Source organism: Poecilia reticulata, linkage group LG22 (assembly GCF_000633615.1).
Source record: "Poecilia reticulata strain Guanapo linkage group LG22, Guppy_female_1.0+MT, whole genome shotgun sequence".
NCBI lineage: Eukaryota > Metazoa > Chordata > Actinopteri > Cyprinodontiformes > Poeciliidae > Poecilia > Poecilia reticulata.
In genome coordinates, this window is record NC_024352.1 from 6,567,511 (window position 1) to 6,580,128 (window position 12,618).

Below are 12,618 nucleotides of genomic sequence, written 5' to 3' on the forward strand. Positions count from 1 at the left end.
TCTCTCCTATAGCATAGACCCGACGTCTCTCGTGTAGGCCCGACGTCGCTGAGCTCCTGTTTGGGGGAACTTGGGGTCCATCCTGACACCGCCTCATAGCTGCTGCCATCCTCCCAGAATGGCACCTCCTCTGCTGCCAGTACTCTCTGCCTTCCTCCATCATTTGTTAATACAGAACAGACAATCATTATGAGCTACAGGGATCTTTTTGTCATTATGAAACTACAGTGAAAATGTTTGGCAACGTCCAGCTTAGTATGCACACATAAGACATTAAAACTAAAAAAACAACAAAAAAAACATTATATTAATACATTCTTATGAAAAATAAAAACTTTAATGAAAAAGAGATATCACTTGGAAACAATTAGAAGAAAAAAATAATTAAAAGCAGTTGGTAATAAATAGTAAAACATAATTCAACAAACTCTGAGGCAGATAATTTGCTTTAATGGATTTTAATAAATCACAGTACTTTAATCATTCAAGGGATTGTGACATCTCTAGATCTTACCTGCTTCTTTCTTGAGCTACATCTGGATGACTGGCAGTAGGTCCTGGATGCAGCTGGAAAACATTTTTGTGCATTGTCAATACATAGCATAATTACATTATGTACATAAACAATATTGAAGCATAAAATATCAACATTATAAAATAGTAGATACTCACACACAGTTGCATCTCTGTCCTCATCACGGACATCAGAATGTTCCTGAAGAGTCTGATTGACACAAATGTGACTCCCATTCTCTGGAGTGTCTGTGGAAATAAATGTAAAATTACTTTTTACAGTACTTTATGTACTATACTTTCAGTACTTTCTGTCAAATTAGAGGTCTGTGTATGTCCATTTCTATTTGTAGAGTCACTTTATTTAAGGTGTGTTTTACCATGCTGTATACATGACCAACATCTCACTCTTGTGTATCAATGTCACAGGATGGTGGAGCAGACATCAGTGCATAAAGTGCTCAAATTTTTTGGTCAGATGTACAAGGTCCCACTGAACATTTGTCGGGCCGTTCACGTCCGCAACACCATGAAGAAGATATCCAAACTGCAGGAGCTCAGTGTAGACAAGAGGCTTTGGGATTTTCAGAAAAAATTGATTCCCAACGTGGAGAAGGTGTTGAATAATTCAGGATTGCTCAAATAAAAGTTTATGGATGGACCTGACATGTATGTATGGTCCATCCATGGTCCTGTATACCCTCAGAGGGAGCTTGTTTGGTGTTTCTTTATTCTATTGTTTTCTCATTTAAAACCAGTCAACTGTAAGGTGAATAAATGAAAGCATTGTATTATTGAAAGGAATGGTCGAGTGAAGTTTGTTTGTGTAAGACAGGTTTCTCAGGAAGCAAATTTAAAGTATGAAGCAGCACAGCATATTTTGATGCACCTGTAAAAGCTAATAGGACCAAAGATTTGCTACAGCTGTGAAGCTTAAAATCTTTTTGTTTTTGTTTTTTTGCCTCTAGCAGATGAGTTATTGTTGAATGAATAAACTGACCTGTAGTTTTGATGGGTTTTACTGCATCTTTGTACTGTAATGTGGTGTCTTTTCTGGAAACTTCCTGGAATATTCACGTTTACCTGTTAACAGTAAGGGGGGGAATTAAACTATTTTTATTGTTGTCTACCTATTTTCTTAATTCTTTTATCTACAAATCTCTGATCTATTGACTTTGTGTCCAACTGCATTGAACTTGGCCACTTTGTGTGTACAGATGCTAAAATCAAATTATGTGTTTCATAAGCTATCAAAATAGTTCTGAAAGGTGAATTCTTTTACTTATCATGGAAACATGTTTTAAATCAAGACCACTAAATAAAGCTGATTATTTAAAAAGAACTGATTAAAAATTACATTGAGTTTATAGACTTCCTAGAGGCTGAAACATTTTAAATACAAATTCTGAAATAACTTTAAGAGCAGAAAGTGGGGGAAATAAAGGGTGTAAGTTTTGATAAATATAAATTAACAGAGGTGTCAAATAGGTCAGAAATGATTCTGAAAAATTATAACATTAAAAAGAATGTAATTTAAATACATATTTTTAAGCTTTGGTTTCTGTTAACTGGGAATTTCCCACTTACAGCTAATGAAAATACACTACTTACGATTGCAACATTTACATCTGACCAATACAAAAAAATATTTGAATATAGAAACGTGTGACAAATAAAAAGTATGTTTAGCATCTGCCAAAAGATGAATAGTTTACTGTGATTATTTGGCGAAGTCAGGTTTGTCTCCAAAATGCAGCTGTCTGATTAAATGAAGAAAACAAAAAAGGAGAGTTAGCGCTGGGGCTAATTCACTCTTTGAAAACATTTAATTCTTTGCAATTCTTTGCAATTCTTTCTTGTAAATTCATATTTTGTTATGAATTCGTAAGGATTATATTTTTAAACATAACAGTGTAGTACTTACCAGAGAGTACCTCTAGATGTCACCAGTATCTTTATTCTCTGGACCACCAGTTATCCATCAGTCACTGAAACCACTTTCCTAACATTTATTAATCATTGGATTTCCTAGTTTCCTGATCATAAATTATTCTGAGCTTTTTTTTTTTTTTTTACTTCACCGTACCGCTTTCTGTTGGCTTAGATTTTATTTTTTACTTCTTAACTATACCCGCAATTTTCAATTTTTGTGCTATTTTTTTGAGTAGAACATTTAGGAAGACATAAATAAAAATAATCTAATCCATTGAAAACAGTTTATTCAAACATGATTCAACTTGAAACATTTAAAGCACGTCGTTTGGTATTTTTTATATGTTACATAGAGAGCGTGTTTCATAATGCAGGTTGCTGATTGGCCATCCTCCTCCCAGAGTACTCAAGAAAGGAAGAGGCGTGGAGTGACTCTCTTACTGGCTCTGCCTTGTCTGGTTTCACCATGCAGCTTTGAGTGCTCTAAAATAAAAGAAATTGAATGCAATTTTATTTTTTTTTTTCTCTACTTTATTCCTCCCTCCCTTATTTCTTTATCGCGCAGGGAGATCTGGAAAGGTCAGGTTTGTGCAGGCGCATCGGGATGAACCAGTTTATTTTCTCAGCAGGACTAAAGGATACTGCTGCATGCTGTCTATGTATCACTCGAGGCTGGCTGGTTGGAGTGGATGACGGCTAAACGAAATAGGAGGTTCTTGGGTGCACTCGTAGGAAATCGATTAATCATTAGTCCATCGCCGCCTTCTCGGCAACTTGTCTGCTAGTTCAAGAGGAAGAAGATCAGCAGTGGCTGCAGTCTCAGCTTCGGGTAAGTGATGAAGCCTTTTTTTTATGTGGGCGAAATCATTTTTGAATTGATTTGGTTGTGTAGCTAAATGCTGTGGTTAATGTCAATATTTTTTTGCCCTTTTCGGTTTGAACTAGTACGATCTGGTTTTCGTCCTGTATTTACTAAAGATGTTTAAAACTTCGGGAAATCCTGGCATCTTAATTGTTAGGATGCGCATTATTTTACTGTAATGAATTACAGTAAAATAATGCGCATCCTTTATAAAACGGTGATGAAAAAACTATTAAATGGCCATTGTATTACCACCAGTTTAGCTCTATACGTGCTAAACTGGTTTTAATTGAACAATAAATTTTATTGTTCACACGTGTACAATCAAACCCTTGAAACTAAGTTTTATAGTATCATGCACTTGTGTGTCGTACCAAGTCACTTGTGTGTCGTACCAAGTCACTTGTATGTCGTACCAAGTCACAACCTTGGTACGACAAAGAGGAACAATAAAAGAGGAAGCGGTGGTTCTTTTTCAAATTCTCACTGGAGTATTTAAAAAGCCTTTTTTATGATCTGAGAGGAAGCATTCGGAGAAGAAAACTGAAACTAGAGCAGTTAAATGCATCAAATAAATTGCACGTCCTTAAGCTAATACTTTATCTCTGGATTTGAGTCTAAAGTACAGGATATCTTAATATTTTCCCTCTTTTTGTTTTTTTCTGTTTGGATGAAAATAGTTTTATTCATGTCAACAGTTGATGTCTTTGGGCATATTTCAGGTAATGAGCAAGTTCCAGAACCAATTTGGTGGAAAACTTGTCAGCTGTCACTCTAATCTGTGGCTAATGCCTCCAAAGACTTTATACCAGAGAGTCTGAAAAGTGAAGTTATTAAAGAGTTATTTTTCTCTCTTCAGCCAAAACATACACTTGTAGTGGAAAAACCACATACTTGTTTTACAAGACATACGTTTAAGAGTTCATCTAAAATCAGTGCTAAACGTAGTGCCTGCAACTCTACACTGAACAAACTGAAAGTGGTGTCCAAATTAATTCAATCAACAGACCCTACAAGTTCTGACTTCCTGGACAAATAACATTTAAAGCAGGGTTGAACAAGATCAACTTAGAAATGATTCATTTCAGACATTTAAAATGCAATATTTTTGCTCTGATTATCAATCATTCTCACAATAGCATCCAATAATCAAAGAAGTGACAAAGTTCTTCTACCAGTGTCATCTTCCAAGTTTGATCATGAAAGTAATTCTGTGTATCTTGAGGTTGTGACTTGGACAATCAACCACAACCTCTAAATATACGTTACATCTTTGTTGTATCTGTTGCCGTCTCTTTTGTAATCTCAGTGCATGGTTGCCATTTCTTCCGGTTTTCTTTAGCAATGCTTGTTTTTTACAGACATGTACTGGTCTTAATTTTGGAGCAGATGTGAGGACTTGATGTAGCCATTATTTGATGTACTGAGTTTTTACCTTTTGCTATGGATGTGTTTTCATATACAAACAAGGTCATCAGGATGTGGAGAGCCAGGTTGTTCACAACATGCAGGAACATGTGTGAGATGGCAGGGAGCCACAGAGGCAAATCCACTGCAAACATTGAACACTGAGGAAATTTGCTTCTTCTATGCGACACGTTTGATAGCTGTGCGTTTGTGTTATGCCCTAGGCATTTGGCTGAAAAAAATCAGAGGGTGAACTAACAATAAGGAGGGGAGACAAAGGTGTAGATTGTAAAGTATAATCAAAACCCTAACCTGCCTCATAACACATCTCATAATACATATGAGATGTAGGTATGATTAGTGTTTGTATGACTGATATCTGAGTGAATATTTCAGGTGTTTTTCAAACCCCTTCTTCAGGACCCAGAGTACTTTTTCTTTTAGATGTGTCTTTGCTCCAGCTCACCTGTGTCAGATGATTGCATCAGGTGCTGCTGAAGGTTGTTAATCATTCATTTATTTTAGTCAGATGTGAGACGGCAGGGAAACGTATAAAACATGGTATTGTGGACCCTGAGGAAATACTGCCATAACCCATTTGCTGTCAGAACAAGTACAAGGTCAGGCCTCCTTTCTTGTTCTGTCATCATCAACTCTGTAACGACTTTTGTTCGGTTAGTCTCGTTGTTGATGCAGCTTCCGTCTGTTGGAAGTTGCTGTTTTTAGTCCAGTTTACTTATTTTCAACAAGTGTGGTCTCTGCTATCCCACCAATGTTTTTCCCATTTTTAAAGGGGCGGTATTGCGTAAAATGATATGTTTTAGAAATCCTTCGATCTCTAATGGAAACCATTCAGCTCTGCAAAATACCGGGGTGGACCGAGCGCCTCATTTGAGGCGCAGCTCCTCCTCGGAGATACAGTTTCCAAGTTACCAAACTGTTACACTGGCGTTTTTTCAGTCTTTTTTATTTTTTTACCCAAAACACTAGGTTGAGGTTTACCCAAACCCTAGCGAATGATTTGGAGGAAGTAGAGAAATGAGGCCTACATTTGCTGTACTTGTCGAAAGTTCAAAATACTTTTTCCCCCATCCTTACATGGCTAATTGAATTCGGTAACTTAGGAGTGGAGGACAAAATAAAATGATTTGTAGCAAAGAAAAAGCTTGTATTCTTAAAGCTGCAATAGATAACTTTAATAAAAAAATTTTTTACTCACTTAATCTTTGTTAAAACCACCACTATTTGTAATATCAGACAGATAATCTTTGAAAAAAAGAAGCTACTCCTCTCTGTGGTCTTACTACAGTCTTCAGAAATGCATTGCAGATGCCTCTTTAGTTTCTCTCTTGTTAATTATTTGCCTCCCGTTTCTATTGTATTCACACTCATTCATGCTATTCACCTTCATTACCCTCGGGTGAAACACATCTCCATGCTAGATTTCCAGTAAGAATGTCAGAACTTGTAGGGTCTGTTGATTGAATTATTGATTGATAGTCTTCAGTAATGGTTCAAAATCCTCCCATAAGATTTTTTTTTAAATTTGAATACTTTTATAAGATGACAATTAAGATATTCTACTTTATTAAGAAGAACCTGCACACAAAGGTTTTAGTCCTAGTTTTAACGTCTCCATGTGTTTCACCTGATCTGCCCTCAAAAAGCTCAATTTTTTTTTTCATTGTTCAGCGCAGGTGTTGAGAAGCAGTAAGGTTTTCTGTAACGTTTGAATTCTAGAGTGTGTGTTTATGATCCTTTGTCTGTGGGATTCTCTGTTTTCTTACCCTGATCCACATCTAGTTCCTCGTTCTTTGTTTCGTTTTTCCTGTTCTTGAGTTTTGGAGGTATTGTTTATTACATTTCTCAATGTTGCCCCTCATTAGACACTGTGCCTTCGCTCATGTTTTAACAGTAACATAAATGGAATCTTTTATTTTATGAATTTACCAACATTTTGTATGAACTACTACTCATTTTTTAATTGCTATGTATATTAGATCTGTCACCTGCCATACATGTGAATGATTTCTACTTTGTGTGTTTTAATGATGAACCCCAGGAAGAGTAGTTGGGTGTAAATGTTACCGTCACCAGCAGTAGGGGAATCTGGGGCCAGTATCAAGTGGGGAACAGGCAGATGAATCCTGTGCAACCAGATCTGTGGATCACAGAGGAAGCGAGTCGTAACAACGTTTCTCTGGCAAGAGCTCGTTTATGCTCGCAACACTAGAAAAGGTCCAGGTAAACGCCATGCTGGAAATTTGTCCCGGTACGCTGAACAATAGAATTAGAAGTCCTGCATGTGGGCTTAGTTAACCCACATGGGTTGAGGCGAGGACTGTGGCAAATGATTCAAGTTTTACGTGTGTGGGGTTGGTTAGACCCCATTTGTAAACACAAGGGTTAAAGCACTTGTTAAAATGATTGTTTCGTCTTGTATCATGACTGGACCTTTTCAGCTTGATACAGGAGTAAACTTTAGTCACATGATGCTTAATGTCTGCCTGGATTAGAAGCCAAAAGAAACTGTCATGGTTCAAAGTTTTTGATTGCCCATATTGTGCAGCTCTTTAAGTTCAGCGTTTCTGAACCGATTGTGGGTAGAAGTGACCGAAACAGGTGGCTTTGTTGGCTAGCATACACTCAGAGGCGGATCTAGAAAAATATTTATGGGGTGGCAAGAGGGGGGCAGGGATTTTTACAGGGGTGGCAGTATATATATATACACAAAATATTGTTTTAAACTTGTGTAACCTGTATTACATTCTAGGACTATTAGGATTATTTAAAGAAATAATCCAAGTGATTCTTAAAACTAGGTTTGTCTGCTGGAGGAAGTGGCAAATTGTAAAAACACAGAGACAACTAGATGGTGTGAAATTGGTGAATTGTATTAATATTTACAATATATACAAGTTGGTCCACAAGTTCAAGTCCAGAAGGGTTCCTTAAACCAAGGAAGTCAACAAGTCTTTGTTGATGAAAGGGAAAAAGCAAAAATAACAATAATAATCCAGTTCCATCAGAGCCCAAGATTGTTGGGCTGAATCTCCAACCAATTCAGAAGAGTTTCTTGATAGGAAGATGATGTGGTATTCCTGTGATCCGCTAATTGGTTAGCTCGCCAGTCTGGTTGTCATGATACCAGACAATCCGTGATTTTTCCTGGATCCTGAAGCAGACTGCTTGAATGGGAGTCTGCAACACACCTGGCCTGTGTCAACAGGCCTAAATAATCAGTTCACATGTACATGTATTTTCTTATGATTACATGAGTTTAATAATTAAATGCAACTTATGCAAATTCAGTTTTTTACACAACAGTGTTTTATACCCGTAAGCATTTCAGTTTAAATGCGCTATATTTATATCGGTGTGTATAACCAACTCAACAAGCTGGGAAGGCTAGTGCTAGCATGCTAGCTCCCGAACACAACACTCACCAGTTCCCTCTTGACAAACCGTGATCGCTACAACGTTTGGATGAATGACAGTTAACAACTGCTTTGGAAACAGACCAGAAGCCTACCTACACATCAGAATCCGACAGCGACTTCTACCTAGGACGCCGATTTGCATCCATATAAACAGTAGCTGTCAATTTAGGACCCTGACGTGCAGCCGTCACGTGACTTTAAAACCGCGCGAGAACAATGTTGTTCTCGCTTGATTTAGTTTGTAAAGAATACATTAAGGAAAGGAATTCAATAATTAAATCTTTAAATGAAATAAATCTAACAAAATGGAAAATAAAATAAAAACTGAATCCAACAAAAATGATCCTGGTTACACTTGCATTGTTTCAAAATGAGCTTCATGTAGCACCGAGGCTTAAATACAATTTCTTAATATAGTATAGTTAATTATTTTTACGTCTTTCATACTCCTGCTAATTGATATGCATTACTGGACTGGACGGCGCCTATTGGTCGCTATGTGATTCATTATGTCCAGAAAACTATTTTATCCCAATACAGGACAAGGAGAAATCTGTCACAAAAATATTAGCGCCATCATTTGTTATTAGATATATCTATTAAATACGACTTAAAATAAAGATTAGAAAACTGATATTTGATAAATTCTCCATGATACAAATCTATAAACAGTTTAGTTTCTGTTAGTTCTGTCAAGATGCAAGAAGGGGAGAATTTCTACTTATATTGGTCAATCGTTTTATTTTAAATATGCTTTATGAGCCGTAGTTTGACGACTGTCATAAATATCACCATGTTTTTAGAACACAGGGGATTAGCTCAGTTTTTGTCGCTTGTTTTTAGGAATTGCATCGGCTGCAGTGCGCCACAATAAAGGTACAATAAAGCTGATAAACAGGTGAAGAACCAAACTAGACAGAACCACTTCTGACTGTTTGCCAAGCCAAACATCCAATAAACGTTCCACCAAGTCACTACTAAGGCACTGGGGTCATGATTCTCAACACATTTAAAAGAAGGTTCAATGTCCAAACTTATTGATTGTTCTTGGTGATTTATTTTCCTCTATCACCAAACAATTACAGACATCAAACTTTCATTTGTTCTCATGCTACCACTGTGAAAAACCATCGGCCCCAAACATTTCCCGCACAAAAAAGTAGCAAAAACACTCAAACAGAACATCCAGTCTGTTACATTATGCTGTCAGGCTTAATGTCTATATTGTGATTATTAATAAGTTTTCGCCTGAGCGCAGTGGTGGTTGATTAGCTGATTTAAGCAGCTGCTCTACTGATGACGTGGTGGGCGGGTTGACCTGTTTTAGTGCTAACGGAACCAAAACACACTGAATTGCGCAGCACATGCTAAGATTATCAAAGTCAACAGCAGACCAGCAACAGTTATGCTAAATTAAAAAGTTTTCCTCACCTGTGAAATCTGAAGCCCTGATTACCATTATCTACGGTTGAATTAACTACTAAACATTGCGTCCGTTGTTCTGACTCTTTGCGTGATTGTAGTAGTTTCCTGACCACCGATATTCCTGACTCAATGGACAGTGATGGGCTATCTGAATCCAGGCTTCGAGGCTTGTACCGAGTAAAAAGGGGGCGTGTCCGATGAAGCCCCGCTTCGAGGCTTGTGTCGTCTTGCTGAAAACCACGTGACTGGCAACAAACGAGGCCTCGCATTGCATGGGTCACGTGACTGCTTCACTTTGCGTGTCGGTTTTCAAATTAAAAGCGCGATGAGCCGTGCTGCATCATGGGTTGTTGTCCTTTTGGTCTCGCACCAGAGGAGGATATTTGTCTTCAGTAGCCAAAATAAAATGAACATTGACCAACATATTTGATGTGTATTGATGATGGCACTCATCAAAATGTAATGTTTGTTACTGCTTTTCTCAATTGTAGATTATGTTTTGTTTTAAAATAATTATCCATCCATCCATCCATTTCTTGACACCCTTGTCCCTCATTGGGGTCGGGAGGGTTGCTGGTGCCCATCTCCAGCTAACATTTCGGGCGAGAGGTGGGGTACACCCTGGACAGGTCGCCAGTCTGTTTTTTATAATTATATTTTTGTGATTTTATGATGTAAATCTCTTTGAACTGCATTGCTGCTGTAATGTGCTACACTGGTAAACTTGATTAATTGTCTGAAATGGAGCCAGCAAGAGGAAAATCTGATATCTGGGAATACTTTGATGATCGCTCATAATAAAATTCTTAGATAACAATAATTAACCCCTCCACCTCCCAATTTCTCACCTTCTGCAAAGTTCCCCTATTATTTGTAGTCTGATTGGCAAATATATATCAGTCTTGCACAGCAGAAACAGATTTAACCCTGTTGCAGAACTAAAATTCAACATGTAGCCAAATATAAGGGATGAGAGCCAATTCTAAATCCAAGAAAAAGCAAATGTCCCAACAGGCCCTGCACTCCCAAGACACTAAAACATCAAATGTCTTTATTGTCAAATCAGTCTGACATAAAAGAAAACCCAACACACCCACTGACATTCAACATAAACCAGGATTAGATTGGCTACAAATAATTTTAATAATTAAAACATAAGACGATTAAATATGGTTTCATTGATTCTCCTGTTACTAAACATGAGTTTGATGAAAACTTTGTGACAATATTGCATTTACTAATTTTTGGTAGTATGATCCAACTGAGTGACGAGGCTGTTACAGTTTCACCAGCAGATGTCACTAGTGAGCAATGAATGAAGCATCGAGTAATGAACCTTTTTGCAAAGGGCTGGAAAGGTTCATTGCTTCATGAGGCTTCATTCTTGACTCAATGGACAGCAATAGCGCATGTGTGACTTACGATAAATCACGTAATGTCCAGTCCAGTAATGTCCATCAATGCTGCTGGCGCTCTGTCCTTCTCTTGTACTTCCTGCTACTTATAAGGTTACATTGTGTTGCATTCAAAGTTGTCGGAAAAAAGAGTTTCATGCGCTTAATGTCCGATTTGCCATAATTATTTATTGAATTCATTGTCGCTAGCGGGGGTGGCAACATGGGTGGCGAGGTTCTCGTTCACCCCATGCCACCCCAGTAGATCCGCCCCCTGGGCTGCATATTTCCAATCTCCTTGAAGATATGTAAACATAACGCTCCTTCCCAAGGACATTCCTGGATAACATCTTTATCGGACTTCTGCTGGGAGGTTGAGCAACGTGGTTTCATGGCCGTGTGACGTCCCCGCCTTCACTCATATCTTTGTTTTGACCTTTGTTTTGTCTGAATGTTGCCATGTGCCCTAATGTGACCTTTCCACTTTTTATTTCATTCCCCTTTTATTATTTAGAAACTGTGGAGTACTCACTTTTAACCCAGAAAAGGAATTTGATTAGTCACTCTTTAGTTTATTTTCTTTTTTAGAAAATGTACCGTACTCGGACCAACGTTTTACTTCTTAGATTGATTTTTATATTATTATGCAGAGACACCTATTAGTGCAACCCAGAACAGGAATTGGAACAAACTTAGAATCCAGAAAAAAATGTATTCCAGAACAGGAACATTTAGTTTTTATTATTACTTAGAAACTGTGGAGTTCTCGGTACTTTTTACAAATTTAGAGCGCACTTAGAAAGTCCAGAGATTACTTACATAACACTTATTTGGGAACCCAGAACAGGGATTAGAAAAACTTAGAATCTAGAAAAAACTACCTTAGTGTAATCCACAAGAAGGGTTACTTTAAATACCTTTTAATAGTAGATGGCAATACCAACACTACAAAAGTATAAGAAAGTTAGGCCTGATCAGGAGATTCTAAATTCAGGGGAGCCTAGGTGTGAACAACAGAGGAGAGCACACAATGTATATAAAAAAGTAGAATTTAATATAAACATTTGTGGATCCATATTGTACAAATAAACAAAAATTGCGCGCTTTTTTAAAATAAATAAATAAAATAAACCGGTCTTTTTTATATCTGTCAAATATTCTTTCCAAGTTTGTTTAGTCTTTCCAATATGTCTGTGAAATATTTTTTTATGCTTCACAGCTGGTGACCAGTCGGGTCACTGTCTACCAGTCCACTTGGTCCTCTGGGCTGGGGCTCGCCATCCAAGTTCTTGTAAGGTTGATCTTTATGTCTCTGGCACAATGTTTCAAAAGTGCACCATAAGAAAAAAAAAACCTGACCTGGAAGAAGGTCAAAGTAAAGTAAAGTATCTTAAAACTCAGGATGCTAATATCAACAAAGCAATTCAACAATTCAAATTTCAATCTAAAAGTGCCAAAGTACATTTATAACACTAAATCTAACATTCAAAATGTGGATTAGAAACCCGCATTAGCTCTGACCTACAGAGARCAGAAAGTTCCTAAGTAATAAGAACACATCACAGCACCATCACATTAACAACGTTGAAATATTAAAACGTACTAATAGAAAAAGAAGTAAATTTACATGGAAAAAATACAACAT

General features: G+C 37.3%; 2 protein-coding genes and 1 long non-coding RNA gene across 4 annotated transcripts in view; 2 read left to right on the forward strand and 1 right to left on the reverse strand.

Moving 5' to 3' along the window:
- LOC103458459 (uncharacterized) overlaps positions 1 to 1,313 on the forward strand; it is a 7,374-nt gene extending 6,061 nt beyond the window's left edge. Inside the window, exon 5 of the mRNA XM_008399284.1 lies at positions 943 to 1,313. Coding sequence (XP_008397506.1) covers positions 943 to 1,159 — 217 coding nt within the window. The 3' untranslated portion in view covers positions 1,160 to 1,313. The remainder of the gene's footprint in view (positions 1 to 942) is intronic.
- Positions 1,314 to 5,283: 3,970 nt separating this feature from the next.
- Positions 5,284 to 12,618, forward strand: part of LOC103458488 (uncharacterized) — a gene marked incomplete at its 3' end in the record, with an annotated part of 10,839 nt that continues 3,504 nt past the window's right edge. Inside the window, exon 1 of the mRNA XM_008399331.1 lies at positions 5,284 to 5,334. The remainder of the gene's footprint in view (positions 5,335 to 12,618) is intronic.
- LOC103458457 (uncharacterized) lies at positions 7,588 to 9,731 on the reverse strand. 2 transcript variants are annotated; one of them, XR_532585.1, is made up of 2 exons: positions 9,586 to 9,731; positions 7,588 to 7,931 (listed from the first exon to the last, which is right to left on the reverse strand). It is a non-coding gene; the product is annotated as an uncharacterized LOC103458457 (long non-coding RNA). The 2 variants fall into 2 exon arrangements; XR_001776138.1 differs by lacking the exon at positions 9,586 to 9,731 and adding an exon at positions 8,161 to 8,305.